This window comes from Rhinolophus sinicus, linkage group LG09 (assembly GCF_036562045.2).
Source record: "Rhinolophus sinicus isolate RSC01 linkage group LG09, ASM3656204v1, whole genome shotgun sequence".
NCBI classification, from domain to species: domain Eukaryota; kingdom Metazoa; phylum Chordata; class Mammalia; order Chiroptera; family Rhinolophidae; genus Rhinolophus; species Rhinolophus sinicus.
In genome coordinates, this window is record NC_133758.1 from 36,550,733 (window position 1) to 36,570,510 (window position 19,778).

Below are 19,778 nucleotides of genomic sequence, written 5' to 3' on the forward strand. Positions count from 1 at the left end.
AAATACCCAGAATTATTTTGGCAAATAGCCAGAGTTTTAGTTTGGTCGGGGAGGAAAAAAAACCTTCCACCTACAAATACTATTATTTTTTAAAAGTGTGTATGTGTGTTCTTTAATATGTGTAATTCAATTTATGAATTGATACTTTTAAATAGAATAAGTTTAGCTTTCTGAAAAATTACATTTTTTTAGTTTCTGTTTTTCCCACTTATCACAGACTGGCAAAAGCTTTCCTAGTGAGGAATGGTCTTTGTAACAATGTTGAAGAGTATAATCTAGACCATCATGTTCTCACTTGAATTCGTATTATTTAGTTTTTTGGTCAACCATACTGTTCTTATGAATAATCAAGATTTTAGATGTAGCTAAATAAATTCAATCCATACAATAGTAATATGCATTATTTTGTAAGCATAAATCTTTGAAGTAGCTAAGATTTATAAATATTTTCTAGAAATTGTGGTAAATATTTCAATCACTGACCATGCTAATGCATGTTTTCTGGAAAATTGAGAGGAACCTGGTGTGAATGAAAAAGTAATGTTTTGGAAAAGGAGTTGATAGAATAATAAACTGCAGAATGCAAATATTCTTATTTCCTGCAAAAATATGGTTTCCCCTTTTTTTTTCCCCAGCCAATCGACTTTGAAACAAATAGGATGTTTGTCCTTACTGTCGCTGCAGAAAATCAAGTGCCATTAGCCAAGGGTATTCAGCACCCACCTCAGTCAACTGCAACTGTGTCTGTTACAGTTATTGATGTGAATGAAAACCCTTATTTTGCCCCAAATCCCAAGATCATTCGCCAAGAAGAAGGCCTTCATGCTGGTACCATGTTAACAACATTTACTGCTCAGGACCCAGATCGATACATGCCGCAAAATATTAGGTATCAAATGTCATTGACAGTGTTTTTATAATTTACATATATTCTGTGCTGTGCATAAAACGAGTAAGAAATTTTCATTGGAATTAAAATTACGTGTTACAAAATAATTTTTAATTCTTTGATGACGGTTCCTCAGTTGATCCATGAGTATAGTAGATAAGAAATATAAGAATGAATCTCCTCAGTTATTATTTGGGGAAAAAACAAATGTTCCCTGCCTCTTTTTTTCTGCCCCCTTTCCTTTTTTAAATATATAATAATTTAGCCTGTGATTCCATACCAAAATCACAAAAAAAGCTTCAACTGTAAATAAATAGGAGACACTCAAAAGCTTATAACATTTATCTCTTCTCTACACATCAGGAAGAAAACTAATGCCAAACCAAGACATAAAATATAATTATTTTAATCATTTACCTCTACAGTAGTGAAAGGACTTCCAAAGCATATCTGTAAAGATCTCAAACTTCATCAAAATGTAATATATCTTTCCTGATGAGGGAGTAGAGCTGATTGGCAGAACATACCCCACATGACTAGTAGTCATTGCTGGTGATGACAATTTTTTAAATTATCCCATATTTTATTTAATTTCTTTCAGAACTGCTGCTAACAAGTAACTGCATATTAGCTACGTAGCTTCTCCATTTTTCTATACATTGAAATCAACGTAGGTAAATAGCTAATTAATTTGTGTATTGGACTCCTACCATTGTTTACCTCTGGAAACAGGATACCTTTTCTAACTTGTATATTGGTTACCCAAGCTTTATCCCCTGCAATAAACAAGGAGTTTAAGATGATAAATCGACTGATACAGATAATCTGGTTCATACACGTTCAAACTGTGGGACGTCCCTTGAATGGTGTAGTTCTCAGGTGTGGCCCAGTGTGGGAGATCCTAGCAGGCATGGGATTATGGGGGGCGGGTCTCCCCACTATGACCTCATCTCCACCATGATAAGGTTGTCAACGTTTTAGGAGTTATATGTTAGAAAATTCAACTTCCATTGTAATTCCTCTTAAGTCCTGTACATTAGGGCTACTGCTTGCTTAAAAGGTATGTTTGAGCTATTTGATCTGCACCATTGCTATCCATTGAACTAGACAGGAGCTTAAAATAGGATCTGTCAAATCCACTTTAGCCCACAGTAGAAAGACTGAGCTCCTGTCTTTCCCCTCAAACGTGTATCTACTGTTTCCTGCATGCCTGTCCACATACAACCTTTATGTGCTTCCAATAACCACTTTACAGAAATACTTTTTACAGAAATACTTTTCCATGCAAAAGCTCTCGTTCCAACCACCATCTACAAAAATGCAAATTGATGAGCTGGTTGCATTTGGAATGAAACCAATGAAATACCGCTTTATGTTTCAAGTTTCATATCACAAAAAAATTAAACTTACTGCACTTTCATTTTGTAGATACACAAAATTATCCGATCCTGCCAATTGGCTAAAAATAGATCCTGTGAATGGGCAAATAACTACAATTGCTGTTTTGGACAGAGAATCACCGAATGTGAAAAATAATATATATAATGCTACTTTCCTTGCTTCTGACAATGGTACGTAATTAAATATAGTCACTGTTATCCTGTATGTTGTTAAAGAGAATAGAGCCTCATCATGAATGCATCATCAGGAAATGAGGTTTTCTACGAAACCCAATTGTCTAGAAAACTGACCTTTATTACCCTAAGGCCCCCACATCTATTTTCCATTTCCGCTGGGGTTTCAATGACATATTACCTGTGTTGTAGAATGTCCATAAACCCTCCATGGCAGCCTAGTATTGTGATTACAAACCTTTGTGGTTTTTCTGCCCTGCTATACGTTGATGCCTGATTACTGCAGGCTGAGTGTATCCTTAGGGGCCCAGACACTGTATTTTGAGATGGTCTTTTTATATTTCTGATACCATCAGTTTGTCTGTCTCTAGCATGTTTCCTCTTTCTAATTCCCTGCCTCTAGTCTGCCACGAGCTAGGAAACTATTAATTTTGTGCATAAGTTGAGATAATTGAGTACACAGCTTTAGTGTGTTGGTTTTGGAACATATAGTTTAGCACCTTTTTTTCTCTATCTGGGTCAATACTGGATTCTAAGTGGTTGAGCTGAATAGATAGCACTTTTTTAAAAAAGATACATAAGATAAAAGTTATTTATGTAAACCTGGTATTGCACTTGTTTTGCTTTGTTAGATTTTAGTATGATGTGTGTTTAAGAGTGCAAGCTCTGGAGTTCTTCCTAAACCCCTGGGTCCAGACTCCAGCTCTGCCATTTTCTAACTGTGGATTAGCAACATGGCCTTAAATCTGTCCATTTCATTTTTCTCTTAAATAAGGATAGTGGTAGCAGTATCTAACTCATAGTGTATTGGGGAAGATGAAATGGCTTATACACATAAAGTTTTAAAACAGTGCCTGGCACCAACTAAACACACAAATAAATATTCTATTATGTGTTAATAGTTTCAAAACTGAATCACAACTGTTTTAAAAATCCTTTTAGTGTTAGACTATGAGTGGTAGCATATAATAAATACAGCAGGCTTCAATCTGGTCGTCGAGTTGTGCAGTTTGAAAAATGTTGCCAATCAAATACTTTTGATAAGAACAGTTTCAATGAACCTTTCCAAATCCTGTATTATAAGATTCAATGAGATCGTTATCTGTTATAAATCTATGTGGCGACAGAGCCAAAGGGATATTTTCCTTATCCTTTCTGATATGAGAACTACTGTTCAAATATTTAGAGTTGAAACTTGGTAGGAACAGCTTCTGCATCGCACATCAAAGCACAGCATTAGTGTATGTTTTATACTCTCTCACCATACGTAAGCGGTAGCTTTCCTCTACAGTGGAACTTAAAATAATATATCTTATACCATTATGTTGCGATTTAAAGAGCTATAAAATTATTTATACAAATGTTGCTACCAAATTCTTCATTGACCAAGGTGGATTGTTTTCTAATGGAAGGGGTTTTGATATGAGAGAGAAGTGAGCGGTTAAATCTGTCACTGTGATGCTTGGCAAATACACTTGACTTTAAATCACAAGGCTGGATTTGGAGTCCCAGTTCTGCTCTTTTATGGTCGGACAAGCTCTGCTACTCGCATCGCCTTAGTTTCATTATTGATAAATTGTTTTTGCTGCTTGCTTGTTCTGTAGAGTGATTATCCGAGCCAAATAATGTTAAATATGATGAAAAATGTGAAAGTTCCTCAAACTGTGGAGTATCATAGTGGTCGTGTTGGTATTAGAACATCGTTTCCACCTGACCAATCTATGCTTCCACCTTAATTCTCCCTGCTCTCAAAGCCATTCATATTCCTTGGAGAGGTCCATGGAGATTGTTTCTTGACCTCTCCTCAAGAATGTATGTGTGCTCCTTCCTAGTTGCAGGCCTTGGGTAGATCATCTAAACCTCTGGATCTTAGTCTGCAGCTTTATTTGCAAAATGGTTATATTTCTAGTATAGTATACTTATATAATATATAATTAAATAGTATAATTGTATGTATGTATAATGACATAATCTCTATTATATTTGTATTATAGCAGGTTCCTCAAATAATGTTGTTTCATTTAACGTGGTAGGACCTCGTGTTTATATCGATTAACCTGTGGTAAAATTGGTTTCGTTATACGTCATTTCGCTTAAAGACGCAGAACCTACTGCTGACGTTGAGGGCTTACTGTATATACATATATACACATATATATTCAATATATACATTTATTTATAAATATTTCTCGTATAGCATAGGCCAAATAACTAGATGAAACTATCACAAGAAGTGGTAGAGACAACATTTTATGGTGGAACTGGAATGGATTTGGGGTCAGGCAGACCAATCTTTAGTAGCAACCCCACCATTTATAAGAGTGTGTGACCATGTGCAGTTTGCAGAGACATGGGTTCCTCATATCTGTTTAAACCTACTTCATAGGATTACAGTGGAATGAGGTCTATAGAGCAACCTGATACTTTCTCAAGAAGGTAGTCAGTTGGTCAATAAATGTCATTTCTTTTCTCCATGGTGTTCCTTCCCAAGATGACGTAAGTGGGTTTGTATTACTCATCTGTGGACTGTTTTCAATATTTTGTAGCTGTGTTTGAACTTTCAAAGCATCCTTATGTTCTTTCATGCACATGTCTTGGTTCTCCATCAAAAGAGCAAGGTCCAGATCATGAGCCTCGTGTTCTGCTTCTCTTATATTCTCCACAGTGCCTAGAGGAGCGTGTTGGGTACAGGGCCCAGAGTAACAGACAGCAAGGGCACAGAAGGTGTGGAATTGCACTTGGCAGGGGCATGCGTTGTCAATGTACACAGCTCCTGCACGCCAGTATGGCAGCTCAGGGTCATCCTCAAAAGGAAGCAAGAAGTGGCCTTGTTCCAAAAACAGTCTGCCCACGTGCTGTGGCAACCAGATTTTTCCAAGATTATGCAATGATCAGGGCAAGGTTAGCAGCTTTGAGAATTTCTTTGTCATAGAGGCTCATTGGAGAGAATTGTTCAGTGTTGGTGTGATTTTTCTCCCTTTTAAGGAATTCCTCCTATGAGTGGAACAGGAACACTGCAGATCTATTTACTTGACATTAATGACAATGCCCCTCAAGTGTTACCTCAAGAGGCAGAAACTTGCGAAACTCCAGACCCCAATTCAATTAACATCACAGCACTCGATTATGACATTGATCCAAATGCTGGACCATTTGCTTTTGATCTTCCTTTGTCTCCAGTGACTATTAAGAGAAATTGGACCATCACTCGGCTTAATGGTAAGAACAGGTTCATTATTTGAATATATGTGCAGTTGAGAGATTTTGAAGCCTGGTAGGAAAAGGTAATTTTAGGTGCTTTATAATCTTCTCATTAAATATATTTTAAAAGCTACTTAAAGTTTAAATAAGATATTAAAACCCCTTAAAGCCAAAGAAGTGTTCCAGTGCAGCACAGATGTAATCTACTATGCATATACTATTAGGTAGCAAGTACGTTCTAGAAAATGCTATGTGTTTTTTTATCATGTTATGTATTAACTATCAAACTGTATTTTTTATACAGGTGATTTTGCTCAGCTTAATTTAAAGATAAAATTTCTTGAAGCTGGAATATATGAAGTTCCAATCATAATCACAGATTCGGGTAATCCTCCCAAATCAAATATTTCCGTCCTTCGTGTGAAGGTTTGCCAGTGTGACTCCAACGGGGACTGCACAGACGTAGATAGAATTGTGGGTGCAGGGCTTGGCACAGGTGCCATTATTGCCATCCTGCTTTGCATCATCATCCTGCTCAGTAAGTATTTTCCGTTTGGCTCTTAGATTTTAACTCGTGGCTTTGAGGATGTTTAGCAAAGTAACTTGTTATCGTTTTCTTTCAAAGTAATCTAACAACTCTCTTTGACCTCTGAGCATTTTCTTGCCAATCATATATGAGACAAATCCACTTTAGAATAGGAAAAACCCTGACAAATCCACTTTAGAACAGGAAAAACCCTCACCATTGTTTCAAGCACTTAACATGTTTGCGGCAAACCCAGCAGCATACCTCTTCGTGCCCTGTTGCCATTTTCTGATGCAGATGGCTTGGGGAGCTGTGACAAATTCTTTTCCTAGAGAAATGTTAGGTAGTACTAAGTTTGAGCACTTATCTTATGATAGGAGTAGAATTTATGGCACGTAGTTGATGATTTAGGAAAATACACGTATTGCTTTCCTTTCCTTTCCTTCATATAAAGCACAGTCAGCAACCTGCTCCAGTCATGCAAGGATTCAAGGTATTTGTTTCTGAAGGGCTGCATACAATAGTGAGAAATCGTACTTCATATAGCACATTTGACAATGGAAGTGATTACACAGCTCAATACATTCTATGTCTTTAGAGAAAGTCTAGATTAAGGAATTGCTCCTTTTGAAGATACTTTGCAATTTTTGGTTCAATGGAATGCAAGAAATTAACCACCGGAAAGTACTTTCGGAACCACTTCTAAGCATGCAGGTTAAAAGGATAAATTGCCTAGGCCCTGTGTTTTATTGTTGAATAGCAGCAGGACTTAGTTTATTGTGTGATCATGCTATGCACCAATCATTTTCTTGAAAATGTTGGCCATTTCTTTTATGTTTTTGCCATTTACAAGTGTTCTGGTAATTTAGAATTCTGTCCCTTTATTCTAAGCAATTACTATAGAAGCCTGAGCATTTTTTACTTCCTGTGTGGAGACTACTTTGACTATAATTTGAAACCTGCATGCTATACTAATAATCCACTTGCTAGATTTAGCCCTGAAACAATGGCAAATGAGATCATGTATCTGGCTTTTAAAGGAGGATATTTACTTTTATGGCCAATAATAAAAATGTGCTCAAATAGGAGTCATTAAATCTTTTGCTTCAGGATGTAAACTGATATCTCCAGATTGCAGAGAGAATGCATTCCTAGATGTGCACTTAGGGATATGTTTCAGTTTCAACTAAAATGTGGCATATATGCCAACCTTATCAAGAAAAACTTAGATATGATGGATTACGGCGTGAAGAAGTGACTATAGCATTTTGAAGGAAAAGGAATTGGTGCTGATTTTAACATCAACCTTCTGGAAAATTTATGATTCTAAACCTGGCACAAAAGTGTAAAGCATGAAAGCCTAATGTTATTTCAGTGCTCAAACTAATCCTCTAGGCTTTTTTACCTGAAACCTGCAGTTTAATATGAAACAGAATGCACAGTAGTGCAGTAGAAAAACACCAGCCGTTAGAAGTAAAAATCTTCAAGATTCAACTGCGAATCCAATTGCAACTTATGGCCCAAGTCATCTTGGCAAGCCCTTACCCTCTCTGAGAAAGGCCATTCTCCCTGAGCTGGGGAGTCTAATTATGACTGACCAACCTGAATGAAACAGCGATTAAATGACCGAGTAACAATTTAATGTACTGTTATTTGTTGTTTTAGAATTTACAAACCATTTTATTAAGAGGATCTTATCCTCTAGCAAGCCAGAGGAAAAGATCGAAATAGTTATTGCCTCTATGTGTAGGTGATGGAACTGAGGACAGACAATAACCCTGTGAATTCACAGGCCACCAGATTCTGGGACCGAGGTCTTCACATTCTAAACCCAGGGCTAGGGGTCTTGCTTTGTCTTGTCTCTCTTAACGTGAGGTCAGAAACAGAAAATAGAGCAAAAGATTCATTACAAGCTTTCAACCTATTGTAAGTCTAAATTATTAGTATTGAAGACTATGATTAGACAGGTCAAGTTTTAATTAAAATACTATGCTTCTGTTCAATCTTTTTCCTACCTAGTCCTCGTTCTGATGTTTGTGGTATGGATGAAGCGCCGGGACAAAGAACGCCAGGCCAAGCAACTTTTAATTGATCCAGAAGATGATGTAAGAGATAATATTTTAAAATACGATGAAGAAGGTGGAGGAGAAGAAGACCAGGTAAGGAATATTTTACATCTTTAAAATAAAATTTTATGATCACATAATGTAAATGGGATTGGTGCCGTGTTATGTTCTAGACAAATTTTAGTCTCGTTTTATTACACATGGCTGGTATTTTATGGAACATGTGTGTTACTCAAGATGTGGAGGGAGACTGTGCCGAAGGAGGCAGACATAGCTTGTCATCATCAGAAAGTGGTCTGCTTGATATCTCAGCTGACAGCCTTAAAAAATCACCAGGTTTAAAGGATGCGTAGATCTCAGAGGTCAGTTTAGGTGGTTGGTGGATGCCTGTTGTTACTGACAAAAGTATGTCTGCTGTAGCTGTCCCCAAGGCTAAAACGCCGAGCCTAAAGCTGGGTTAGCCAAAATTCCCATCTTCCTGCCAAGAGGAAGTATCCTTCCTAAAGAGCTAACTAATTAGAAAGAAAACAAAGCAAAGCATCCTTGACAAGCTAGCCCTTATCTTTCTTGCTGTTGATAAGCATCTATCTGTTTAAGTTTTGTGCCAAAACACAGGTTGTTAGTTTCTTTAACAAAATAGCCAAAGAGGGCCTAAGAAAAGAAAAACAAACAAAAAAAAAAACACCTATCTTCTTTCTTGTCTTGTATATGGTAGACTTTTCTCAGTGCTTGTGGATAGTCTGCCCTGGTTTGGACTGTCAGGACTGTTTGGACTAGGTTGGACCCATATTTGAAATTCGCATCAGATGTGTTGTGAACCAGGAGCATTATTTCAACAGTGTTGTTGGCGGTTGGACACTTTTAAGGTCCAGTCTTTTTTCAGAGGATGAGGTTCCTTCTGTATCTGCTTCACTGCAATAATCAACAGAACTTTGGGTGGTTATCAAGTCATGTATAATTACCCTCTTTAGTAAATGTCCTTTAGTACCCTCTTGGCCAGTGGGGCTGATTGCAGATACTGTCTCCTTTTAAATGATCTTTGCATGTAGTTCCTTCTTTATCAGCTTAACTAATAAAATCACAATGAATGTACAATACAGCCAATAGCTTTCTTTTTCTGAAACCATCCTCTTGTAGCCCCAGAATAGGAAACAAAACTGTTAGCTTCCAGCTCTTTAAAGCTTAAGATGTGAATTAGGGTTGCTTTTATATTAGGAAACATTTAGTGAATGTGTATTACATGCTCACTTTAAACAACCTCTACCTAAATCCATTGACATTATGCAGCTCCGTAATAGCAAAAGCTATTGTGTGGGGGCGCCCTATGTGTGAGGCACTATAGTAAGTGTTTTATATGCATGATTTTATTCGGCCCTCCCCCAAGAACAGCAAAGTTAGGCACACACTGTGAGAAGGTAGGGAAGTGGGCATTAAATCCTAGTCCACCTGAGGCCAAAGAAGATGGTGTGTTTCAGAATGTCATTTGAATTTACCAGAAGAAGGCTGTCCCCTTTTTGAAGTAGACTCTGGGGCATTCAGCAGCTACTTCTGCTCTTAAGATTTAACTTGGGAAATTTTCCATGCCGAGGGCCTTGGACTGTTGTAAGGAGTCAGGATCTATGAAAGAAGGTGCTGCGGTTCATGTTGGGAGGTTTCACAAATGACAACCAGTGGACACTGGAATCCTTTAGACCATGGTTGGTGGTTCTATGGAGCAGTGGTAGCATTAGGGAGCAGGGCTGGTTGTCTCCACAGGCTGTCAGCTCGTTAGATTAGAGATTAAAGCTGACAACTGTTGGAGCTGGTTGTGAAGAAAGTGTAAGTGGCTACTTAAAAATTCCACATCAGTTTTCTCTTGATCATTCTTGGATTCTTGGCCCATATTATCCACTGTGTACCAGGCCTGTCTTCCCAACTCACTGCTGCTGCTGATGTACCATCACAATTGGCTAATATTTCTCTCTCTCTCTCTCTCTCTCTCTCTCTCCCTCTCTCCCTCCCTCACTCTCTCTCTCTCCAGACAAGGCGCAGCACCTCTTAGGCTCAGTAGGTTTCACATTCCAGGACTGTGAGGACTCTCTGAATTTCCAAATTGGCTTCTTAAGTTTTAGAGATTTGCTGTGGGCTAGTTTCTTCGGCATCAGAGATGGTTCTGATCTCTCAAAGAACATACCTGATACCAACCTTGATGGTTTGGGGGGCATGTCTGAAAGCTGGATTCTATGTCACTTTAAAGTCACAGTTCATACAATACGAGTCTGTTTATACAAAGCCCATTGCTATATTTTATTTAGCTTGCAGAGAATAAAAATAGGAAAAATTCACATAAATTATGGATCGCTCAATCATCTCAAAAAAATGTAAAGATCTAGCAATATGGCCTGCATTCTGACATGACAATTGTTGGAAACTAAATAGAGGTTTCCTCTTTAAGGCAAGCATGTTCCAGTAATTGTTTTTTCTATTTTTCATGCCAGCTTTATTGATTTATGTTACCAGCCTATCCTTATAGATACCTGATTTTGCAGACTCTGATTCAACTGTATAATAATTACTAGGTTTTAGAGTAACAAAAATAAATTTCTGTGAGGATAAGACACTGCAGTGCTCTGAAACTATGAGATTGTCTCTAGTACTAGTTTAAAAAAAACAAGAGAGTTAGTCACAAATATATTTAGCCAGATATATTAGTTAAAATAGATTTGCTGCTATAACCAACTATAAAATTTCAGTGACCTAAGCCTAGTTGAAATGTATTTCTTGCTTACTTTGCAGTAATTGGGTTTCAGGTCATGGAAATTTGAGCTGGAGAGGGATGATCTGCTCTACTCCACACAGTCATTCAGGGACCCGGAGAGCCAGTGACTCCCCCATCTACCCCATGTGGCTTCAAAGGTCACCCTAGACATTCATACATGCAATCACTAGATGGAGAAGGGAAAGGAGGATGATCTGTTGGAGATTTTTATGGACCAGGCCTTAAAATGGCACGTACCACTTCCACTCCTGCCTATAAAGAAGAACCAGCGGGAAGTCTCTAACCTGCCCTGGTCAGGGACTTGATTTAGAGACTCTTTCCTGAGGATCTATGAGAACAATTTTTACCCTACCGACAGGAGGTTATTAGACCCCATGCATCCTTCTGACCATCCCGATATGCCAGAGGAAGTAGGCCCCTGGACATACCAGAGATACAGGAGGTGCAGCAGCTCATAAACACGGGACACTGTATGAGCAGTCAGTACGGGCAGAAACAGTCTGTAAGACTCACCCAAAACCAGGAGGGCATCTTTCCCTTACATGGAGAACATGCTAGAACTTCTTGGGATGCTGAAGTCTTCTTGAGTAGGGCCAAACCCAAAAGGTTGGGATATAATTGCTGTCCAAGTGTCAATTGGCTTTTTTTAATTAGATATTTTTATGTTATTTATGGAAATTAGTCTGAGTATTTCAGTAGATGGATCTCCAGAATCTCCACACAGAAAGCACATTCATTCAGCAGAGTTCAGGTGTCTGAGATTTAGTAAGACCCCCAGTTCCTATGCCAAGATTTGAGGAATGGGGACTCTTAGCATTGATGATTTAACTTCTCCTCTCTTTGTCTTTCCACTTTGCATTTTAAAACTGCAGTGGATTGAGCTACCTGTACATCTTACCTGTGCCATGTCATTTCACACTTAGTCCATGGTCTTTACCTGCCGAACTATTTAACCACCACGATTTATTTCAAGACATCTTCTCTTGGAGTTCCAGGTTCAAACAAGTGTCTCTTCTCTGTGCTCCCACAGGAACCTGTTTCTACATATATTTTGAGCTCTGTGTCCTGATCTTAAACGCTGTGAGGACCAGGCTTGTCATATTTATTTTGTAGTCCAGTATCTAGGATCGTTTATACCTGGCAGGCACTCACAGAATGGGTGTGCATGAGGCCCTCTTCCTCAATCTCTTAGTTTGCAAGTCTTTGTACAGGATTAATTGAACCTATACACCCCTGGCAACTTCACTTTCATTCTTTGACATTTCTGATGTCTTTGGGAAATGATAGCATTCATCAGTGCTAGTGCTACGCTCTTAGTTTGCATGTCTCTTAATAAAATCTTCCCGACAGCTCTATGCAGCATACCCTGCTGTTTGTACAGTTTTCAAACCCACGTCCGTTTGACTTGGGAGGCCAAGCTCTGCTGCACTGTTCTGGAGGTCATATGATAGATGTGTTCTTTAGTATTGTTGCTCTGCAGAGGGCAGGCATGACTGGATAGGACCAGTGAGGCTGAGCACTTAACCACAGCCTAGTTGAAGACCACTAGTAATCGGGCTTGTGAACAATCAAAGGGTAAGACCCAATTAATTGGTTAAGTGCAGCTTGCAAAATTGAGCACATTTAGGCATTAATAAAGTTCAAATCTGGAGAAGCAATCTGAGTGAGCAGCCAAATTATTGCTTTTTTAAATATCAAGTATACAATCTAGGCAGCAGGAACTAAAATCTAAAACCCAAGCTGGATACTTAGATGGAGGTATGGGGTGCAGGTACAAGAAAGCCCCATGTGACCAAACCAGACACTTGCCTGAGTCAAGGGATCTCTGCTTGAGCCAGGGGTCACTGGGGACTTCCTGCCAGTCTCAGGAACCAGCCCCATTGTGAGCAACTCAGCCCCACTGTCTGACCCAGCAGAGAATGAAGCTGTCTAATTTAACCATGGTGTTTTTGATTCTTTGAAATAATTGTTCTACAAAATCATTCTGCTGTATCAGCAAACTAACAGATGGCTGAATCTGGATATAACTGTGAAGACCACTTGCAACATTTTTATTGTTGGCTAAAGCACACTCTATTAATTATGTTCCCAAGTTATGCATCCATTCATACCCACCTGCAAACACTCATACATATTAGTGATTGAAAGCGTGACACTGATTTCACAAGAGGAAAGTTTCACCGGGGATTGGGTTAGCACATTGTCATTTCCATTTTACATGCTAGTCTCAAAACACTTGTGGCCAGGTGACACACGTTGGTGAGCTACAGAACTGACCTATTCCCCACTGGGTATTAAATGTTTTTAATTGGCACATTATTTGCGCATGACTCTTTATTGGCTATTCCTGTCACTTCACGTGAATGAACACAATGTTTTGTGAAATTTGTTTTAATATTTATTCTTCTCAACTAATCACAAGTTTACTACATTTAGTTTTATAAGAATGGAAAGTGTCAATATCCCAGTAATAAACTGATAAAGATTTGAATACCAAGTATATGTTAGCAGCAAGCCAAAAAAAAAAAAAAAAGCTAAGATACTAAGTGGTATGTGCCATAGTTCTACCAGCACTGGCCAAATCCACGAATAAAGTTTTATAAATAATGAGACACAGCTATGAGCCATGCCCTTTGTTTACATATTGTTTATGGCTATTTTTATTGTAACGGCAGCAGAGTTGAAATATTATGACAGAAACTGTATGGCCACGAAAGCCTAAAATATTTACTATCTGGCCCTTACAGAAAAAGTGTGTTGACCGTTGCTATGGATTTTAATCCATTCATGGAGTGTTTATTAGCTTTTTTGTCCAAAGGTTGAATGCTCTGGAGGTTAGCACAGGAAATTTACCTAATCTGTCCAAGGTCACCCAGTTAGATGTGGTGGAGCTAGAATTTGCCTTAAGGCACTATGATTTCAGATTCCATCTTTTTAAATCATAGCACTATGCTTTCTTTGCTATATTGAGTTTATGTGTAAGTTTATCTTAAAACAGAGAATACATCTCTTTAGACAATTTTAAAAATATGTGACATAAACTAGTAAAGGATTCTAATGCTCTGCCACTGTATTACCAACCAAATATTGCCATTTCTTTATTACTTATTTTTAGGTTTCCTCCAAGATAGAATAATAGGTCATGGTAAGATAGAATGACTTTGATCTTGTCTGAGTGGTGACATTTTAATTTTTGGTAAAGAGAACTTGGAACGTGGAATTGAAGAATGTGGAAAGTGGAATTAAAGATGCATTCAGAAGGCTATACTTTTTGTCTCCTAAGACAAGCAGTGCTTGGAAGGGTTAGGAAATGTGCTCGTCTTTATAGGGCTATAACTGAATTTCCCATGGAAAGAATGGGAAACGACAAACATTGGATAAAAAAATTTCAAACTTCACAACAAACATCATCTTTTTGAAGCCATTTCTCTGCTAGATTGTGAAGGTTCTGTGCAGCCATATCCTCACTTCTTCCAGCAGCATCTTTCACAGGTGCTGACACTTGCACATTGTATATTTTTGTAATAGTTTGTATATTAAGTTTTCATTATTTTTAATTGTGTTCTTTTGAAAGACATTAGACTAAAAGCTCTATGAGGTCAGTAACCGAGTCTACAACCCAAGAGACTCTTCAGAAAGTATTTGCTCAAACAAATCTAATTGAATTGTATTTGCTGCATTTTTCCAAAAGAACATGCCTTAATTTTATAATGAGAAATACGGTGTGATAAAATTTCAGCAGTGCCAGTTTCTGAAGCAGAACCATAATTTTGCACCAAAGACTGAAAATTCAGCTCATTCATAATTCTGGAAACAGAATTGTAAAAGAAGCTGTGACAGGGCAGCATTATCAGTGAACCATGGGAACAGAAACAATGAATATGTTTAATGGGGACTCTGCAACCTCCCTTGTAGGAAGTAGAAAGCTGGCTATCCGGTGAGATTAAAATGCAGTATATGAAAACAGAAACTGGAGTATCTTCATCTGTATATTTATGTCCCCAAGTAATTTTAGCTTTGCTAGGTTTATTATTCAAACCAAAAATGCTTTTAGTCAGTCTTTTGTTTTGGGGGACTTTTAATAAAAATCCATAAAATCTAGTTAGCTTTTCACATCATTCCATGTGCTTGAATAGTCATCGTCATAACTGTATTTCTCTGGGGAAGAAAAATCAGGTCGTAATGTAATTTACATAAAGCTTGCAAGGGTATTTGAGTTACTTGTCAGCAGTCCGATGGTACTGTGTTGACATCTTATCACTATTTTATTCAATTATTTTAATGCCAGGAGCTACAGAGGGTGAGATAATAATGTTCTCTTCTACCTTCCATTGCTTTTTGTGTCTGTCTGAAGAGTTTCTTGCCTATGCTGTAGTCAGCTTTTTTCCAGATAACTTTTTTCCTTTTGGAATTTTGTCTATTTACTTTCATGTTAGTATTTTTTTGTTTTTCTCAGTCACTCATTCTGGAGATGTTAAAAATGTTTCCCGTATCTAAGTGGGAATTCTAAAGTTGCTTGCCTTAGCTACAATAAAAGAAAAATTTCCACTTGTATTAGGCCTTGCCTAGGAGATAGCAAACTGGCTATCACTGGGTTGTGTTTCATCACTACCTCTCCTCATTGAAGGCTAATAATGTAAGAATGGACCAGGAACTTTGAATGCCCTCCCCCTCCCCACGTGCCAGATCCTGTTAGACCTTCCTGACTAAAGTCAGTGAGTTTTGTTTTAACCAGCTGTACACAGACTTGAATGCTAGGTCCCAGTGCCTAATTTACATAACCATCTGAACTCCCTTTCTAGCACTAAAAACCTCTCACACTGCCTCCCTGAGTAAACTTTTTGGTGCATTTCTTAATGACCTTGGCAACAAGATGCAGCTTTTTGGTTTCTTTATTTTGCTTCTCTGGTGGTTTCTGTTTTATCTTTCCACACTACTTCACTGAACCCTTGACCTTGGGCAGATCATTAATCTCTCTGAGCTGTGGTAAGCAGTGGAATGGAACACTTGGAAGGATTTTTGGTTGGAGTACAGTTGACCCTTGAACAACACAGAGGCCAGTGGGGTGGTTAGGGGCACTGACCCATCTGCTATAACATTTTAATGCCCCCAAACTTAACCACTAATAGCCTACTGTTGACCAGAAGCCTTACTGATAACATAAACAATAGGTTAACACATATTTTGTATGTTACATGTATTATATATTGTATGCTTACAATAAAGTAACCTAAAGAAAAGAAAATGTTATTAAGAAAATCATAAGGAAGAGAAAATACATTTATGGTATTTATTGAAAAAAAATCCGCATATAAGTGGACCCATGCAGTTCAAACCTGTGTTGTTCCAGGCTCAACTGTATATGGAATATCACATGAGAAAGCATCTAATGTAATTCCTGACAGATGATGGGCACGAGGTAAAGGTCGGTTTCTTTCTTTCCCAATCTCAGAGCTGAAAATGGTGTTGAGCACCCAGTGGGCATTCTTTAAATATTTGTGGAGCTGTAAATGAATATTTTCATCCCTCTCTAAAACAGACTTAATTGCACAGTTTTATAGATTCTACCAGCAATGTAGCTTTCTGAAATTTTTGCCTGGGATTCCAGAATTTCAATTTACACCAGTGCAGCATTTCATTTCATTTTATTTTATTTTACTCTATTTTACCATAATTAAATACCTTAATGTAGATTCGTGATATCATTTTTCTGGACCAATTATAAATCATTGCAAGTCAGTGAAACTTAACAAGAAAAGCAAGAACAGAACTTTAGTTGCTGCCTAACTTCTTAATAACTCTCCCAGAATATCACCCTTAAGACATTTTCAATCATAGACAAAAAAAAAAAAAAAAGTGTTTCCCACTACTTGCGATGTTAATATTCCAAAACCCCTAATTTCATACCTACTTCCAGTGGTTGTTGCCATATAATACATATTCCAAACATTATTTAAAACAAGATTTTCTTTGACCTTCGCTTGAAAATAAGTTTCTTTGGTAAGTTAACATTGCAAATGTTGACAATCAAAAGAGAATTTTCAGATCTACTTTTTCTCTAGAGAATTTTAGGAACCAAATAAAGATTTCCTTTTGGATTGTTTTCTTTATAATCTTCAGAAGGCCATGAACCCAATGACCTTGAGAATGTTTGTAGACTCTGTAATTCTCTTTATAATTCTCATTCTACATGTTGTAATTTGTGTGTTTAAGTAAAGCATTATGAGACTGTAAAGATGTATAATTTAGAAGGTTTGCAGAGAGTGACCCTTTATCAAAAGGCTTAAAATTGGACCCTCATGTTAGGACCTCTGCCATATCACACCGACGGACGTGAACTAAGAAGTCTATTCCTGAGACCTGAGCACACTCCTACCAGCTTCCTACCACTATCAGATTTGTATACCCTGTATTTGTAATAGATAAAGAGAAACCATCACAGAGAAACTTTAAGCCATGCCTTTTAACCCAGTTTCTAGCTTCCTATCACTCAGTGGTTTTCGGCCGCTTTTTTAGATACCAGCATAGCTGAGGAGCCTGTTGTATTTCCATCATTATGGGGCACTCACCGTGACAATGAGTCCTCAGCAACAGGACCGTAGGTCTTGATTCCCTCCCTCCCTGTTGTGAATGACTGCCCTGGCATTTAATGTGATCCAAGGCACGTTTCTTGAATTGGTTGCTCTTTGGAACATCTGGCACGAATACCATCACTGAGACTTGTGTTCAACACCTTTTTTAATGAGCACTTTCTACGGGCCTGATGTATTGATGGAGGAAAAAACTGAGCAGGAGCACAGATATTTTTGAGTCTATTTCTGCTCTCTGGTTCTTAAGGTAGAAGGAAAAGGGTATCAAAAGAAAGATTAAAAAAACTTATAAATTTATATATATACATATATATATACATATATATATATATATATGTATATATATATATATATATATATATATATATATATATATATATATATATATATATATATATATATATATATAATATATTCATAAGTGAAGCAGGCCAGGTAGAAATGCTCTCGTTGTCTGAGGGAGATAGCTCCTATCAGCTCTAACAAATTATTATGTCAGAGTATAAGCTCTGTTTTGCCAGATCTTCCTGTTTTCAGGTGAAATGTTGGCAACTTTCTAGAAAAATTTTAAAACACTGCTAACCCACCAAAATGTATTTGTGTTTGTAACCTTTCGATATAGCGGGAGGTATATGAGAAATCAGGATAGACAGGTTCTTTCCAGGTAAGCACGAGCATAAGCAGAGCCTGCTTGCCTCCTTTGTCTGTAGTTATGCCAAAGAAAGTCCTCTGCATTCTTACCCTCAATTATTAGATACTGAGGACTATTGATGAATATGCCCCCCGGTGAAAAACAGTACTTAAACATCAGATTCAGTTACTTAATATCGTGTAATTCAGACTTCTAATAAAACATTTGACACCCCTCAGCATAAAAATATTTAAGAATTCATTGTACATATAATCTGTTTCCCCCTTTTTACAAAAAGCTTTCATAATTATCAGAAGGCACACTTACTTACAGTGTACCCTTACTCTGTTATGCTTGCTAGTTAAGCAATTAATCGTGGCCTAGAAAAACATGCTTCTTAGTGTATAAGCATTCAAACAAACTTCTCTAAATAAATCTCTCTTTTTATTGGATAGAATATTTTAACATTTCAAAGGCTTTCACATCTGTGATATCATTGTATGCTTTTATTTTAACATATTCTGTAAATAACTCATAAATTCTAGAAAATTTTAAATGAGCACACGTGTGCAAAATCAAGATGTTTTTACTCAACTTCTATACGGATGATATGAAATAGTCTGTCCTGACAAGAGAAAACAGTATCCCCAGGCCTTTGTTCATGCTATTGATTCTTCCAGAACGATCCTTTCTTAGCCCATGTAGTGTCCAAGATGTAAACGTAATGCTGCTTGTCCCACTCTGAGCATATTGAACTGCAGAATACCGGTGTACATACCACACTGGCTTACCCTACTCTGGGTACCTGCCTCACCTCCCATCTCACCTGTACACTGCTGAGAGGGGTTTTCCTCAGTGCCTTCCTTCACCAGTTAGGTTAGCTGAATCTCTTGGTAAGGGGGATGTTGGTTAGGGGGATGTTGTCTGGAGCCCAGAGTTAAATTTTGGGTGTACGTTTTGAAGTCAGACACACCTGGTTTTGATTCCCATCCTAACACAGACTGGCTGTGTGACTTTGGACAAGTTACTTAACCCCTCTGAATCTGTTTCTCCTCTAAACAGATGATAATGAAACACGCTTCACAGGCTTGTTAGAACATATTAGTGAGCAGACCTTATTAAGAGGCTGGTATAGTGGCTGGTACATAGTGGGTGTGAATGTCAGTGACCTTTCTCCTCTTCATCCCCTTTGTTATTTTAATCATTCCTCACATTCCTGTCCCTCAACACTCATCTGTCTAGTTTATTTCTCACGAAATCCAACCGTATTGCTCAGACCTGACTCACTCTCCTAATGACTGTGCAAAGAGCTAGACTTTGAAGTCTTACACATTTGCAGTCAGTCTGTCTCCATGTCTTAGTAGATCTGGGCTCATGGACTAGTTACTTGGGTTATTTGAGACTCAGCTTCCTCGACTCATAAATGGAGATAATAAAACTTAACATCACACAGTGTTGCTCAGAGCATTAAATGAGCGAACATACGTAAAGCACCTAGAAGATTGCCAGAACCTGGTGAATATTCAAGCATTGAATAGATAAA

The 19,778-nt window shown here is 37.8% G+C and overlaps 1 protein-coding gene across 1 annotated transcript in view; it reads left to right on the forward strand.

Annotated features, from left to right (window-relative positions):
- The window catches only part of CDH2 (cadherin 2), a 207,117-nt gene that overhangs the window by 174,714 nt on the left and 12,625 nt on the right, over positions 1-19,778 (forward strand). The window contains exons 10-14 of the mRNA XM_074340200.1: positions 636-889; positions 2,318-2,460; positions 5,449-5,682; positions 5,969-6,202; positions 8,210-8,349. Coding sequence (XP_074196301.1) covers positions 636-889; positions 2,318-2,460; positions 5,449-5,682; positions 5,969-6,202; positions 8,210-8,349 — 1,005 coding nt within the window. The remainder of the gene's footprint in view (positions 1-635; positions 890-2,317; positions 2,461-5,448; positions 5,683-5,968; positions 6,203-8,209; positions 8,350-19,778) is intronic.